Source organism: Antennarius striatus, chromosome 8, assembly GCF_040054535.1.
Source record: "Antennarius striatus isolate MH-2024 chromosome 8, ASM4005453v1, whole genome shotgun sequence".
Taxonomy (NCBI): Eukaryota; Metazoa; Chordata; class Actinopteri; order Lophiiformes; family Antennariidae; genus Antennarius; species Antennarius striatus.
Window position 1 is genome coordinate 2,085,001 of NC_090783.1, and position 16,326 is coordinate 2,101,326.

General features: G+C 47.9%; 2 protein-coding genes across 3 annotated transcripts in view; both read right to left on the bottom strand.

Annotated features, from left to right (window-relative positions):
* micall2b (mical-like 2b) overlaps nucleotides 1–6,043 on the bottom strand; it is a 9,693-nt gene extending 3,650 nt beyond the window's left edge. The window contains exons 1-11 of the mRNA XM_068321798.1: nucleotides 5,598–6,043; nucleotides 4,699–4,747; nucleotides 3,121–3,262; nucleotides 2,850–3,037; nucleotides 2,621–2,760; nucleotides 1,818–2,531; nucleotides 1,514–1,719; nucleotides 1,351–1,417; nucleotides 675–817; nucleotides 370–434; nucleotides 4–127 (exon numbers count right to left, since the gene is read on the bottom strand). Of these exons, the coding sequence (XP_068177899.1) occupies nucleotides 4–127; nucleotides 370–434; nucleotides 675–817; nucleotides 1,351–1,417; nucleotides 1,514–1,719; nucleotides 1,818–2,531; nucleotides 2,621–2,760; nucleotides 2,850–3,037; nucleotides 3,121–3,262; nucleotides 4,699–4,747; nucleotides 5,598–5,740 (1,981 nt within the window). The 5' untranslated portion in view covers nucleotides 5,741–6,043. The remainder of the gene's footprint in view (nucleotides 1–3; nucleotides 128–369; nucleotides 435–674; nucleotides 818–1,350; nucleotides 1,418–1,513; nucleotides 1,720–1,817; nucleotides 2,532–2,620; nucleotides 2,761–2,849; nucleotides 3,038–3,120; nucleotides 3,263–4,698; nucleotides 4,748–5,597) is intronic.
* A 2,251-nt stretch (nucleotides 6,044–8,294) lies between these two features.
* gaa2 (alpha glucosidase 2) lies at nucleotides 8,295–15,927 on the bottom strand. Of its 2 annotated transcripts, XM_068321789.1 has the most exons (21): nucleotides 15,805–15,927; nucleotides 14,707–14,807; nucleotides 13,667–14,236; nucleotides 13,381–13,526; nucleotides 13,108–13,273; nucleotides 12,916–13,012; nucleotides 12,715–12,834; nucleotides 12,486–12,604; nucleotides 12,274–12,405; nucleotides 12,052–12,162; nucleotides 11,855–11,968; nucleotides 11,660–11,744; nucleotides 11,457–11,574; nucleotides 11,241–11,374; nucleotides 11,007–11,158; nucleotides 10,416–10,564; nucleotides 10,146–10,287; nucleotides 9,958–10,056; nucleotides 9,705–9,869; nucleotides 9,480–9,626; nucleotides 8,295–9,414 (listed from the first exon to the last, which is right to left on the bottom strand). In XM_068321789.1, the coding sequence occupies exons 2-21, from the start codon at nucleotides 14,797–14,799 to the stop codon at nucleotides 9,352–9,354; spliced, it is 2,922 nt and encodes a 973-aa protein (XP_068177890.1). In that variant the 5' UTR covers nucleotides 14,800–14,807; nucleotides 15,805–15,927; the 3' UTR covers nucleotides 8,295–9,351. The 2 variants fall into 2 exon arrangements, with proteins under 2 accessions (XP_068177890.1, XP_068177889.1); XM_068321788.1 differs by having other exon boundaries at nucleotides 8,295–9,626.
* Between the last annotated feature and the right edge of the window lie 399 nt (nucleotides 15,928–16,326).

The window sequence follows — 16,326 nt, forward strand, 5'->3', positions numbered from 1 at the left end:
CACCTTCGTCGCAGCGCCGGAGCCTCTCCTCCAGCTCCACGCCCTTCTTCTCCAACTCGTTCAGAACGTTCTCGATGTCCTGCAGCTCCTTCATGATGTCCTCCTTACGGATGTAGTCGGGTTTCGTCTGCACAACACACACACACGTCAACACACACACGTAGAAAATTTTAGATTCATGTAGAAACTACTCGTCACGCACATGGAAAGCATTTTAATTTCAAGTTAGGATACAGATCATTAATGTTAATTTTCAATAGTGTCATCCTCTAAAAGTTTATTATTATGAGTTTAACTTAAAAATTATTTCAAAATTTAATTCAATTGAATGATAAAATGGAAATGAAGATAAATTGTGAGGTTCAGGACCTTGGCAATCTTTGGTTCATCTTTGGTTCCGTTTGCAGCTCGTTCTCCCTGACCGTTCACGAATCCTGGAATTAAAGAAAGGAAACGCAAAAATATAAAGAAACAAACAAAAAAGAAGTTAAATCATTGCATATTTGAAAGTTCATCTCAACAATGCTTGTCTGATGTCCCAGAAACTAATATGAGCCAAATCCCACACATAAAATGAGCCTAAATGCAACCTGTAACCATGGAAACCAAAAAACACAACAAGACAAAAATGACTACGGAGTGAACGGAACGATTCTAAATGACGACCACGTTACCTGCTGGGGCTGGTGGGGTGACAGAGATGGTGGGTTTGGAGATGGGATGGGGGGGCGTGGGTCCGACAGAAGGTTCTGGTGTTTGGGGTTTCCCATCTCTGTAAGCCCAGGGGTTGGGTGGGGGCGCAGAAGGACGGGGCGGCCTGAAAACGACAATGAGTTTCATCAGGTTTGCTTGTCAGCGGTGTCTTACCCCCCCCCCCCCCCCCGCCCCGCCCCCCAGTGATGAAGGAAGTCAACAAATTAATTTGCAAAGCTTTGTGTTGGACAGTGAAGGCAACACCTCCCATCATCCCCTGCTTCATTTCCTAGAACTCTCTTTTGTTGGTTGTTTTTGCTTCTTCCGGCCCCCTAGTGGCCGAAACGAGCAACTGCACCCAACAGACAGAAGACCCCTTCCTCTTTTCTAATGTGATTCATGATGGCAGGAGGAGGAGGAAGAGGAGGAGGAGGAGACAACTGAGGAAGGAGAGCATATGTTGCACGGAGGAAGAGAACGAAAGCTCTGACGACAAATGATGGCCGAGACATTTGGAGGAGCAGCAGGTAGAGGCTTCCTGAGGTAGAAGGGGGGATAGACGGATGAACGGCGGGTTCGGGGGATGGAGGGGTGGATGGATGGGTGCGGTATTCGGAGCGTGTAATGAAACTACATACTAATAGAATCGTTTCTTACTTGGATTCTTTGGAGATGGGTTTCAGTTTCGACCTCCAATCTGCAGGAGACTCGTTTTCCGAAGATGCTGAGAACAAAAAGAATGAAACGTTCACGAAATTGTGGATGCAAACCGCCGGATAGAAATGTGTAGCCCAAGCGTCCTCCATGTTGTGACTTCTACCTGGGGTGTTGGGTGAAGCATCGCCGGGTTTTGCTACCCCTCGGTCAGGGGTCCTGGTTCTGAGTCCGCTCCTGAGGGCCGGGCTGGGGGGTGATCTTTTCCTCTCTGGAGTCTGCAGGTCGGTGATCAGCGACGGGTCGGCTTTCAGCCTCACCCGCCCTCTGACACCCTCCATCTCTTTCTTTGGAGTGTCACTTGGAGAAGATCTGGATGGAGATGAAGTTTGTTACCGTGTAAATGTATATATATATCTCCAGTAGAGGTCAGGCTAGAGTAAAGCACCCCATGAGGTGGGGTTACTTACTTCTCAGTCTTCTTCAGGACCACCGTCGTCCACGCTGGCTTGTCGTTGGTCTCCTCGGCCAGCTTCTTGGAGATGAAGGCCGCCGCTTTGGCTTTAGGGTCACTTGTCTTTCCTGTTTCTCCGCCTGTTACCCCAGCTGCTTTAGCTTTATCCCCACCCGGGTTGGCGCTGACGTTCACTTCCTGTCTGCCGGTGCCTCCCACATTCACCACAATATTCACAGTTTGACCTACTGAGGCCTGCTGGACCCCCCCAGCCACCTTCAGACCTTTATTCATGCCGATGTTGGGAGTCTTTTCCTCTTCATTGCTCGTTGTGTTGTCCGATTCGAAGAACTTGAGTTTGGATTCCAGTGTTTTTGCAACCGTGACGGAGTGGCGAGGCGCTGGAGTTGGCCTGGGGGGGACAGAGGGAGTTGTGGTGAAGGTGGACTCACCAGGAGTCCAGGAAGTCGTGGTTTTAGCTACCGAAGGTGTCTGAACGGATTTAGCAGCAGGAGACGGACTCGGAGCTGGTCGGGAAGGTGACGAGGAGAAGAAGCTGGGAGGGGTGTTGGGTTTGTCTTTCAGCCAGGTCGGTCCTGGCCTAGGGGGGGTATGCAGTGGAGTATTTGTAGTGGTTTTGTTAGAGTCTGCTAGAGATGTAAATTTGGAAACAGGGGTGTTTGTGGGTAAATCTCTGAGAGGGGCAGGGATGTTTGTGGGCGACAGCAGCCTGTAGGGGAGAAACATCAGGTTGTCAGTGACGAAGTTGTCATTTTGAGGTAACTAAACCAGTTCAGACGGGGGTTGCGAGGCCTCTACCTCATGCAGCTCCTGTGATACAGCCTCCCATCCACTAGGTGTCGCTGCACCAGGTGAACATGCTTGTTACAGGACACACACTTGTTACTCAGGGTGCCTGTCTGATGGGGCTTCTCAACCTTAACATCCTGGTTGGAAATCTGTGGCGAAATGAAACAGAAAGCATCCAGAACAATCAATGAACACCAAAGTTCCTCCAACTGATCCGACGATCCGACGCTCTTCCTACCTGTTTGGCGTTCCTGGTTGGTTTTGGGGAACCAAACGGCCTGGTGATCTTGGGGGACCGAGGAGGGGTGTTGTCTCCGGCAGGTTTCAAAGAAGAAAACTCCCTTGATGTCACCGGCTGGTTCTTCTTCCCGGGCCGTTCCACAGCGGGGCTTTCCGCCGGGCGTTTCATGCCCCCCATTCCACCGACTGTAACCGACACGCCGATGAGGCACAGGTCAAGGAGGCGGGACCAAAAACAGGAACGAACCCGGAGAGACGCCGGTACTCACTCGGGGAGCGTCCGTGGAAGTAGTTGTAGTACTGGGAGACGTAGGTCAGGATGCTGAGGCGGTCAGGAACCTTGAGGGCCACCATGTCTTCTGCGTCCAACAGAGCAGGAATTCCCAGCTCCTCCTCCGCGACCTTGAACGCCTGCGAATAAGATCGACTCGATCCGTCAGAGCAGAAGAATCTGAGGGCGGACTTTCAGGCACGAGAGCCAAAATGGACTAATAAATCAGAGAAAACACAGTTTGGATGAAAGACTTGGAGACGTTCTTGAGGAGAACTCTCCTGCTTGATGTTCTAGATTTTAAACAGTCTTCTTTCATTCAGAATCAACATGTTCAGACATTAAGGGAAGAAAGAGAACCTTCATTAGCTATTTGAGTGTCGATCATTAGATTTTAGATGCTCATTCCTGCATTCTCAATGGTAGAAAAGACTACAGACTAAAGGCCCAACGTTATCAGTTAAGGGGCCGGTTTTTGGAGGCAGGAATTTCCAAACTAGTTTCACATCAGCGACTCCATAGAAGGAGCAAAAAACAACAAGCAGAGGCAGGCCGACGTTCAGAGTGTAATCAGCTATCAGACGATCGAAAGTAAAAAAGAAAAAATTACAAGCCACAGCTAGATAGGAAGTCGGTTACCCAACATGCAGCTGAAGCAATGTCCAAAACCGGCCCCTGATTTCATTTTCAATGAAGCAACAACTTCATAAGCTTTATGATTCGTGATTTAAGATACAAGATATTTAACTTACTATGAAATAAATGTCATTATTAAAGAATTTCAATTGACTTTTTAGCATTTCTGCCTTTCACTAACGTCCATTAAACACTTTTTACCATGCATCTCATGCAAAAAGGCAACAAATAATTTGTTTGCAATTACTCTCGTACCACTTTTCTGCTTTCGTGGGTCACGAGGGTTGCCAGAGTAATCAATTGTTTACAGTCACAATATTCACAAAAGGAGTGAAACTCGTTTTCGGTTCAGATTCCATGTCCACAGTCAGGCTACGGTCCAGATTAGCACTGAGCTAAATGGTGTCGCTAACATGCTAAGTAGCGTGATAACATGCTCAGTGTTTACCACAATCACCGCCTTTGTTTGTCATTTGCTTTGAGCTGTGAAAGTTATTTGGTCACAAAACAAATAACTGATAATCATTTTAACAGGTCAACAGATCATTAAAGGGAAAACAAATAAACATTAAAGCACTTTGAGTCTCTAGAATTAAGCACCATATAAATTAAAATCCATTATTATTATTATCATTATTATTACCATTATTATTATTATCATCATTATTATATTATAATTATTATAACATCCGCAAAGATGTTTTACCAAATGTTTTATGTTGGTACCTTTGCGCCATGAAACTGTTCATCCTCTGCACGGCTACATTAGCATGTTAGCTAACTGATCAATACCACTAGAGTAAATATGTACAAACTCTTTTATTGACACAAAACATAAAATAAATAAGTTGTGTGTTTTTAAATCCCTGGATTGGAAACATTCTGCAGGATTAAAAAACAACCCCAACCAATCCCCACGCAGAGCAGAAACGCGTCTTACCAGTTTGTTGTTCTCGTAAACATTCTCCTTCTTCAGTGAATCAAAGTCGCTGCAACAGAAATGGAAAATAAAAAATAAAAACATGTGCCCACACTTCCTTTCCAAACACGCTACACACCAACAAACACACACATTAGCCAATCCTGATGACTCAGCGTCACATGTCTGCAGCCACTGCTGGGAATTTTAAACTTTCCCAGAGCTGCGTTCGTCACAAACACGAGTGTTTATAGTGACTAAACGAATCCGGTGGTGATTATTTTGTACGTGTAAACACGTGGAGCCACACTGGTCCAGTGGGCTGTGGCTAAACGCTGGAGGGGAAGTCAACTAGAGAAGTTACAGTGGAGGAGAAGAGGTTACTCCCTCTGGGGAGGTGCCACCCATGGTGGCCCCTAAGGGTTTATGGGTGACAGGCTCGGGCCTGCAGCCTGTAGAGGGTCAGATGGACCCCATGAAGGGTCAGGAGATCCTGGATGAAGACATCTTCATCTGTGAGGAAGATGAAGCTCCAACGTCATTGGATGAAGATCCCAAGTGGATCTCAGAGTCCACCAGGATCCGGTTCGTGGATCGTTCCAGAGACGTCACAGTGGCCTGACTGGGACCCATAGAACCCAGCACACTCCTATGGGGTCTGGGTCTCCGTCCTTTTTGAAGTTCGGGTCTCCCCTGACCCCCTGGGGGCCACAGTGGGTCCATTATTTCCTGGAGCTCCACCTCCCAGCTGCACTCCTGCTCCTGTTTTTCCCGCAGACCAATGGGAGCAGAAGTTTGCTCCGTTCCACCAGAGAACTTCTCAAACTCTCCCTAAATAACGGAAGTTAAAAAACAAACCCACTCCTCGTGTCGGTAACACCGGCTGTGTGCCGTCCGGTGCCCCCGGTGTCGGTACTCACATGAGATCCGGTCGGTGTCTGTGGATGAGGGCGCAGAACGCCAGCCCGTCTCTGAAGGACGTGGTCATGTTGGTGATGGACACGTCCCGGTAGCCGTCACAGCGGACCTTACACCACTGCTGCAGCGCCTTCACGGCCGCCATCCCGGGGCTCCGGTCCCGAACTGATCCGCGTCCGAGCGCAGCAGCGCCGCCGGCGGCCGAGCGAGAAGGGAAGGTTCCACCGCGGCTCCGACGCGCCGGTGCGGGAAGGGACAGTCAGCTGGACGGCGTGTGTGTGTGTGTGTGTGTGTGTGTGTGAGTGTGTGTGTGTGTGTGTGTGTGTGCGTGGGGGAGGGATTCACCTTTCCCTAACTGGTGAAAAGTTGAGACGCGCACGTGACACCTGTGACAGGACGGGAGTGACGCGCGCCGTGGGTGGGGTCCGACCCATCAAGACTCACCTTCTGTGTGCGCAAAAGAGCCACACACACACACACACACACACACACACACACACACACACACACACTCACACACACACGGAAACACAACTCACACACACTTATGTTTATTTTTGTTTTGTTTTTTTAATGTCAAAATAAAACCAGAGAATAAAAGTCCACAACCCCCCCCCCCTCAGCCCCACCCCCTCGTGGATTTCTATTTCACTTTGGTGTTTTTATGTGGTTTCGGTGCGTAAAGTGTGAAACCTGCGCACCAGGTGTGACTCAGCGCGTCCTGTTCTGTCCTGTCCTGCTGGGTGTGTTACAGGAGGGGGGGGGGGGCGGGGGATGTGTTACCTGGTTACCTGACACCTGAAGGGCGGGGTCTGTTACCTGGTTACCCGACACTCGCAGAGTAACGCCCCTTTGGGCGTTAGTGACCCGCCCCCCCGCCCCCCAGCAGATTGGTTCCTGACTGGATCCTGGAAGGTTTGTGGTTGTTGGAGCATCATGAGGCCGTTGCGTTGTTGTTGTTGTTGTTTGTTGTTTAGATTGTTGTCTCGCTCAATATTTCCCACAAAATGAATTTCGATCAATCCCAGAATGCAGCTGTGAACCAATCAGAATCCACCTGACATGCATAACTGAATAAAAATCCATTGACAACTCAACCTGATAAGAACTCAGCTAATCCTGCTAACACAAAAAAAAAAAACTATTGGTAACGTTAGCATGTTAGCATTAGCCCTGGGGGGCGTGGCTTCAGGCTGCTGTTAGCATGTAGCCTTTACAACTATGAAGTCTAGTTTTACATTGTTTGTTGGGTCGTCGGCAGGAAGGTCGAGAATCAGGCCTGAACGGACAAAAGAGGTGACACACACACACACACACACACACACACACACACACACACACACACACACACACACACACACACACACACACACACACACACACACACATTGTTAGACATTTTTCTACAAGAATTAAAAAAAAAACCCACCTACGCAGAATGAAGTAGACAATAAAGCTGCTGTTTGCACATTTGTAATGCCTTCCAGGACCCTCATTGGGGGAATCTGTGTGTGAAAAGAAGGTTATGGAGCTTCTGGTGTTAAATAAGATGAATAAATACGACTACATTTAAACGAAAACATTGTTTTTTCCTCAAAAACATCCGAACCCTGACAAAGGCTCTATTTTTTTGCTTTGATATACGTTTCATTCCAACAAAAATTCACTTTTCAACCCCCCCCACCCCACCCCCCAGAAAGACTTCTGTCCCTGTCCCTCCACCACCGTGTATAAATACTTAATCCTCCCAAATCCAGACAGGAAATGCCCTCGTCAGCTTTTTACTGAATGCTTTTCAGAGACCACCCCCCCCCCCCACGCATGCACACACACACACACACACACACACACACACACACACACACACACACGACATCTGGAACCCGTTAGCCTGTGAACGTTTGCTCAGGGCCAATAACAATATGTCTATCGTGTCCATCAGCAGTGGAGCCAGGGGGGGGGGGTGTGTTTAGGATGGGAGTGGGGTGGGGGTGGGGGGGTTCTGCTGCTGGCCATCGCTCCGTCACTGATGGGAGCCTGTTTGGAGTCACGGCTCATGAAAGTCAAAGTTCTGTAGTTTTTTCTTTGCCTTTTTCTGGTGAAGTCTAGAAATAGTTGGGTGTCACTCTGAACAGAGGGGCCCCCGCCCCCCCCCCCGCTCCCCGGATCCTCAGATGACCCCTACCCCCCTGCATATCTCCACCAACAGACCTCCTCTATCTGCTTGACATCCGGGGAGAGAAACCACGGACGGGCTGCAGGGAGACGGAGGAAATGATGGGATGGAAGAGAGAGGAGGAAGAGGAAGAGGAGGCGATGATGAAGTCTGACTTCCTGCTGATTGGGGGCGTCAAGAGGGATCCAAGAGTTAATGTCACATGATGCTGTTAGAGGTCTATCGATATAAAAATAGCATAAACTTTTATTGAGCATAACTTTTTAACATTACTTTTTTGATTAATTTTCTGATTACTTAAGTCTGTTGTGGATTAAATATTAAATTTAAATACGTTCTGATGAGACTTTAAGAGTCAAGGAAAACAATAGATGTTATACATTTATCAAAAAAGTTTTCATTTTGAGTTAAAAACCCTGGAAAAAGATTTCAACAACAGAATCCAAGATATTCCAGGATGATCTCAGGGTGGATAAACTGCGCCCCCCAGTGGCCGAAGAGCCTCAACACAGCCAATGAGAATTAAAGTACTAATAGCGATCAGATTTCATCAAGATAACATTTATTTACTTTGTCGTGAATCCATAAGGTGCAATCATCAGTTTGGTTTTCATCAAATTCTCTTCATTTTTTGCTGCAACAAAATATTTTTATCATGAAATAGAAAATAGATTCTGCACAATTTAAGCAGTTCCTAAAATTTAAATGTAAGCAACTACACACAATAACCAAACACAAGAATTCATCGTAAAATATCACAAATGCTAAATCTGAATTTCTGTTGCCTTTACGCTGTGTAACTTTACCCTTAATCAGCGTCTTTGCATGCTTTAAAAGTAGTTTTTTTGCGTCATTTGGTTTGCAGCAGACGTGCGTCGACTAGAAGGTGCGTCGTTGTCACAGTTGATGTTCTGTTAAAGAAACTAAAAATTCACAGCATCCAGTGCAAACATACAGAGAATTATTATTTAATTCCTCTATCCGAGGCGCTGGAACATCGTAGTAAAATGTTTGCAGAACATTTATAGCTGGTTAATTATGCGAGAAATGCTCATGCGTATAGCAGGACGGTTGGCGTTCAGTAGAGAAAACGGATTCGGGATACGAAGCTGAACAAATGGAGCGAACCCAGAAAGGAAACAAAGAGGAATCATAAGGCACCTGATTCAACTATACAACAGTGCAAAATCAAAACCAGGTCGTCAGCAGCATTCCAGAATAATATTTAACACACAAACTATTTGAAGAAAACAGATTTGAGACATGAAATTAAAGTTTTTTTTAAAAAAGGAAACTGAAGAAGTCGAGCGTTTTGTTATGGAGGCAGAAGATGAATATTTTAAGCAGCGTTCAGAACTGTGTGTTCTCACCTTCATGTGTGTTTATCTACATTTTTAATCACTTCTCTGTAAATATGAACACCCAGCGCGAACGCTAACATTCTGTCTTAATGTTCCGTGTCTGTACTCTTTAATTCCATTCTTTTCTGTTCTCTTTAAGCCGAGCGCCGGCGTTTAGGAGTACGGATCCAAACCGCTGGGGCGTCTGTCCCATTACTTATGGCCCACACGTCCCGTTCTTCACATCCAGCTGATGGTGAAGTTCTGACTGAGGTTCAGACCGAGTTCCCCGACCGTCAGGACCTGCAGAGGAGATGGAAAGCGTGTGAATCTACGTCTCCGTCCCCCGCCCGACCTTTGACCCTCACCTGGTTGTCCCTGTAGATGAACGCCGCCTCCAGCGAGTTCACCAGCACTCTGCTCGGCTTCTGCTTCACGCCGTAGAAGGAGGCGGTCTCCACGGTGATGTAGGTGGCCTCCATGTTGCTGTGGAGCACCGCCGATGACATCACATTCTACAACGGGAAGGACGGGCAGGTGAGCGGGTCGTCGGGGGCGACGGAAGCCGTTGCAGCGTCTACCTGACGGCGTACCTGAGCCACGCTGAAGACGACGTAGGCGTACTGCTCCGTCTCGTAGGTGTCGAGGGTCTCCCCGTCGTCCCAGAACAGATCCCCGCCGGCGGCGCCGTCGTCCGTCAGAGCCGAGATGAGGTGGAGGGGCTGGCCGCTGCTCACCCACAGGGTGAGGTTGGGCGTCTGCGTGGAAACGACACACACGGTCATCACAGAGGGATTCTGGGAAACGTGCGAGGCCAGGTAACGTCTGGAGCAACGCGGCGCCGACCTGCGTGGGCGTGATGGAACCTTCACGTAAGTGTAGGTTGATTTTATCCAGAGGCGCGTCCAGGCGGAGTTCCTCGCCTTCACTGCGGACGGAGTCGCCCTGGGGGGGGCACGATATGAGGTCACAGATGATGCAGAGCATGTTTGCACATCCGTGTTGGCATTAGAAGTAAAAGGGGGGGGTCTTACCGTGTAGAAGTCGTACCACAGACCCTCTGGGAAGTAACCCACCACAGAGTCGACTCCAGGATCCAACACGGGCGTCACCAGTAAAGCCCCCCCCCACAGGAACTGCCTGTCGATCCCGTAAGTCTTCACGTCTGTAGGAAACCTGTGGATCACAAGGTGTTTGTCAGAAAAACAAACATCCACACACACACACACACACACACACACACACACACACACACACACACACACACACACAGGTGGAATTGGAAATGAACCGGCGTCTCTCACTCGAACAGCAGCGGCCTGGCGACGGTGCGTCCGTGCAGGTGGGCGTGATGGAACAGCGTGTAGAGCAGCGGGAAGAGGGAGTAGCGCAGCTGCAGGACCTGCTGCATGGCGGCGCGGGCGGGGGGGCTGAAGGCCGTCGGGTCCTGAGGCTGCGGACAAACCAAAGGGACTTTCTTTTTTTAACGGTGAATCCGTGGTTCCTGGAACGCATTAACCGCGTTCCAGGAACCACTGTATTCCTGATTCTGTTCTGAACTTTATTCATGAATGATTTTAATGATATTTGGTTAATATGAATCCGTTTGAAGCTGACAATTAAATTTTACTTTTGAATATCGTACAGAAAAAAAGAGTTTCCGTCTCGTCTTCAGCTGCTTCCTCCTCATCGTGGGTCACGGGGGTTGTTAGAGGCTAATAATATATAACATAGATAGACAGATATACTTTATTTATCCCAAACTGGAAAATTTAGAGTTTTACATGTTTCTATTCTGATTTTCGACTCCAAACGTCGTCAGCCGAGGCGTCCCTGTACCACCCCCCCACCCCATCCCCCCCCGGGGCGACGCAACAGACGGGTGGGGCTCCTACCTGCATGTCGATGGCGTTGTGGTTGCGGGTGAAGGGGTAAAACGCCCCCAGCTGGGTCCAGCGGACGCAGAGCTCCTCCTGCGGCTCCTCGCTGAAGCCGCAGACGTCGGCTCCCACCAGCGGGACGCCCAGGAGGTTAAAGGTCAAGACGCCTGGAGGAGAGAGAGAGGCGGGTAGAAGTAAATCAGATGAATATGAAATAGAGTTTGTTGTCTGCAGATGCTAAGCGCTAACCTGCTATGGACGTGTGCAGGTCCTTCCAGCGGCTCCTGTTGTCCCCCAGCCAGTGACCGGAGTACATCCCCTGACTGGGGAAGGTGGAGCGGGAGATGATGAACGGTCTCTTAGCAACGATGCGCTTCATGGCGCTGAAACGAGAGGAAACAGACCCGACGGGAGACTTAAAGCGAGTCTCTTTAAGCATTCAGGTTAGCGTTAGCGCGCCGTCACCTGGCCGAGGCTTTAGCCTCCATCAGTCCGTAGAGGCTGTGCAGGTTGTAGTGGACCGACTGCTTCTGCTGCGCAGTCGCACACAAAGTCTTGGATCTGAGTGAACCTCCTAACACGCCTGAGGAGGAGAAAAACACGGTTTCACATGTGGACAGTCGTGTGTTACACACAGCGTGTCCGTCGTGTCGTTGGTGCTCACACACCAGGTGTGTAAGGAGGGTTTTCCAGATTGCTGGAAGGACATCCGTCGGTGGAGCCGTCCAGAAAGTTTGACGGTTCGTTCATGTCCTAAAAAACAGAAACACACACACACACACACACACACACACACACATGCACACACATCAGGGTGACGGTTTGAGAAAACGTGCGTCGGCGTTTCCTGTTTTCACGCTTACGATCCACAACCCGTCAAACGGCACCCTCTGGTGGAACCTCTGCAGGCTGTCGTACCACCACTCCTGCGTCGCCTCGTCGGAGAAATCAGGATACGCCGTCAGACCGGGCCACACCTGCGGGAAGACGGTGGAGTTTTCACTGTCGATGCGTTGTGCAAAAGTGGGAGGAGCTACTGAGTCGCCGCGGCGTGTCTTACCTTCCCGATGAGCGTCCGTCCTTGAGCGTCTTTGATGAAGACGTCCCTCTTCAGCCCCTCGTCGTACGGCCGGTACGAGCCCTCGGGTTGGGTGCTGCTGATTCCTGGATCCTGCAGGAAAAGAAAGACGTCACACACACACACACACACACACACACACACACACACACACACACATACACACACACACACACACACAAGCAGAAACAGCCACCTTCCTACCAGGATCATGACGTAGCGCTGGTCGTGAGCGTGGAGGTCCTTCACCATATCGGGCAGCGTGGAGAAGTTCTCCGAGTCGTAGGTGAAGTCCTTAAAGTCCTCCATGTAGTCGATGTCGTTCCATTGGACGTCCTGGGGGAGGCGGGAACACGCGTGATGATGTCACACCACAACCGGACCAGACGTGAGGCGTGAATAAAAGAAGTAAATACCTGAGGGATTTCATAGCTCCTCATGCGCTTCACGACCTCCCAGGTGGAATTGCTGGTGTTGTAGCCCCAGCGACAGAGATGGTAGCCCAACGCCCAGTAGACGGGCATGGCTGGAGGGCCTGGGGACACACAGTGGGATTGTGGGACATGAAACAGAAACGAGCTCTGCGTGTGTCATCTAGAATCTCGTCTGCTCAACAGGAAGCAGCTCCCATCCCATCAAACTGACCTATGACCTCCACATACTGTCCAATCACTGAACCCGGATCAGGACCCAGGAAGATGTAGAAGTCGAGGATTCCACCAATCACGCGCCAGGTGAGGGCGGGGGCCGGCTGGAGAGTCACGTCTGAAGAAAAAAAGAGAGAAACGAGGGATGAAATATTTTATTTCTAAGAACACGAATGAACTGAAGGACGTTCGAACCGACCCATGGCGTTGCTGTTCAGCAGGAAGACGCCGTGGGCGTTCCCTCCGTCCTCCATCACCAGGTAGAACGGATGCACGCCGTACAGGTTTGTCAGTTCCTGCGTCGTGCAGAGGGACACAAAACATCCCATTGAGTTTTATTTATGCAGATATTAGCTGTACACTTAATCTTGAGCAGAACGCCGTCCCCTACCGTCGGAGGCACGTCTCTGGCCCACATGGTGAGCGTGTTCCACTGGACGTCGTGGAGGAAGGTGGAGCGATGCTCGCCCAGACCGTAAATGAAGGAACTGGGCAGGGTGGTGGAGATCTGGAGAAACTGATCGGCGTAGAAGAGAGGAGCCGCCGTGGTGTTCAGGCTGGAGGAAATCATTCATATAGGAAACAATCTTATTATTGATCACTTTACCACAACGTCAATCAGTTGTTTTCTTCTTTACAAAGTGGAAACTTAAATCCGTCTTACAGCACGGCTCCCGTCGACTTTCTCTTCACGATGAGAGCGAACGGCTGCTTTGAAACCTCCACAACGTAATCTGGACTTTCTGCCTTTCTTGTCGCGGTGGGGACGGCGATCGGGACCTCAAAGCGAGCGTCGGACGGGTCGGTGATCTAAAACGATTTTCAAAAAAATAAAATGAACATCATGTTTTGATCAAAATGAAGTGTCGGAAAGCTGCTTTTTGTCTATGTTGCTCAGTTATGATGCTAAACATCACCCCGAGTCGACACGATCGTGAATAATCACCCACCCGGACTCGCAGCCGCGTCTCCGTCTCATAACGCAGCTCCACCTCCAGGGTGAGGATGTCTGCTGGGTAGTAGGTCTTCACCTCCCTCCTCAGCGTTCCTTTCTGTCCCAGCGACGTGTCGTTTAGCGACACGAGCGAGTAGGAAGGGAAATCCCGAGGGTAAAAACACCACGGGACGCCATTTCTCCTCCCGGATGGGATGGAGCCGGCGGAGGATCCAGGAATGAAGCAACAGTTCCTGGCCTCACACATCTCTTGGGTCACAACCACCCCTCTTTCGGGGTAGCAATCGAACCTCCAGGCCTCCGGGATCAGGCTACAGGCCTCGCGGCGGGAAGCGGCTGCAGAGTCATTCAGTCCTGCTTCGGCGTGGGAGTCTGGCGTGGGAGCAGCGGCGGGCGGCGGGGGTCTATGCGGACGGTCGCTCGATGGTTGTCGCAGCCATAGCATCGTTCCGAGCAGCCAGCCGCCACAGAGGAGCAGCAGCAGGCAGCCAATCACGAGCAGCGCTGTGGTGACGGAGCACGACGGCCTCCTCGGTAGCAAGGAGGCTCCCTCCGGCTGCGGCGCCTTAAAATGAAAGAAGATCAAATGAAGGACATGTCCAGAAAAGAGGTGAAGGGAGGAGAATCAGACAAATGACTGGTTTAAAAAACAGACCAGGTAGTGATTGTAATGTGCTCCATTATAATTATATAGAAAAGATGGGTAGTGTTAAAGTACTATCTAAATAAACTCGTCCTGCACCTAATGATTAACAATGAAGTGACAATTATTGATCAATGAAGCTTTATATAAGTTAAACTCATAGCTCTATTAGACTATTTTGGAAATAAAATATCTGGAGTATCATAGAATCTTTTTAAAATAGCAGCACAATTCAGTTTAGCAAGCAGCAAACACAGAAGGTGAAAACAAAACCTCCTCGGTGCAGAAAACAATAATTGAAGTGATTCTAGATTCTAAATGATCCAATCAGGAGTCTGAGGAATTAAATCTGACAAACTCCAGTTCGAAGCAGGACAATCACAGGAACTCACTGGGACTTCTTGGTGGACAGAGGGAGGCTCCTCCGACAAAACGGCGCTGGAAAACTGAACATCTTCAGGGTTCAGACGCTTGTATGACACCATCCTGAAGACTGAACACAGACAGCAGAAAAAAAGGTCAGCAGGAGGACCGGTCTCACTTCCTGTTGTTCAGAGTTGTTTAGAGAAGTGCACACAAATATGAAATAATTCACTGTTAAATTTAACGGTTTCATTTGAAGAGGGAATGTGTCAGAGAGATTTCCTATTTGAATAAAGTATGTTGGGAATAATCATTTCAGGCAGCAAAAAAAGGAGCCCTTCTTTACTACCACACCTCAGATGGGCAGGTATTGGACCCCCAATATTTTTCAGTTTATGAATCAATAAAATCTGTGAAGCATTTAAAATATTACAGGATGAGACTAAAATCCATATGTTCTCCACATGCTTAAAATAGTTGCAGAAGTTATGATCTGAATTGTTAAAAACAAATACCTTGAATTAGAATAAAACTGTATTGATGTTATTTGGTCGTCAAAAAAGGGAAAATCAAGTGAAATATTGAGAAGAGTTTTAGCATCTAAATCTTTCAGGATCATAATTGATTAAAAAAAATCAACAGAAGAGACAAATATGTAAATCTATTATTGTTCTTAAGAAAGAAAAGCGTGCATGTACTAATCAATACTTAATCTTTCTATGGATTCCAGAATAGGGCAATAAGATCAAACGTGTTTCAGGATCATAAATGAATAACAGAACCATGCTGCTTAATGAACTTTGGTATTCCTGTTGTACTTTAAATAATACATAATCTTCACATGGTGAACATCCACAACGCTGTAGTGACATTTTACGTTATTATCATGAAAATTTGCGTGTTTTTGCGAACCACCACGACAACATTAAGTGTTCCACGTGATTTCCAAATAATAACAGTATAATATAAGATAAAATAATAGAATAACAATAATATTTTAGTACACTTTAGCAAGCTAGCTCTGCATGAAATCCATGTTAACGTTAGCTAGCCCAAACGTCTCAAACGACTTTAGCTCAAATGCGATTACGTCGGCTGAGAAAGGCGTTAGTTTACAGTCTTCTTACCTTAACACACCGGGTTTTGTAAAGCTGGGCATATATAGAACAATATTCTTTAGTTTATTTTATATGTTAGCTAACGGATCCGTAGCCTCCGCCGTCTACATGCTGCGCGTCTGTTTACATTCGTGTCACATTCAATGACGTCGGAATTTTCATAATCTTCCGGTTCGCGTCATTTTCTCGATTTGACAAGTAAGATTTAAACGTCATGTCAGGCTAATGCAAACGACGTCATGCCAGAATAAAAGAAAATAAAGACATTGTTTCAATTAATACCGGGTTGATCCGTTATTGTTAAGATTTCAACAATAATTACAATCAAGACAGTCTGAATGTTCAAACTTCCATGCGGTAACTAAATGCTCAGTTGTGAGCTGATTACCAGTAAAGGTTCGTCTAATGTTAACAGTTCTACAAAAGGAAATTTAATATATAAACAGAAATGTCAAATACTTTAATAGAAAATTCAAATGGTCAATTAAAAGTTAGTAGAATAAAATATACAGTATTTATGGCACATCAAAT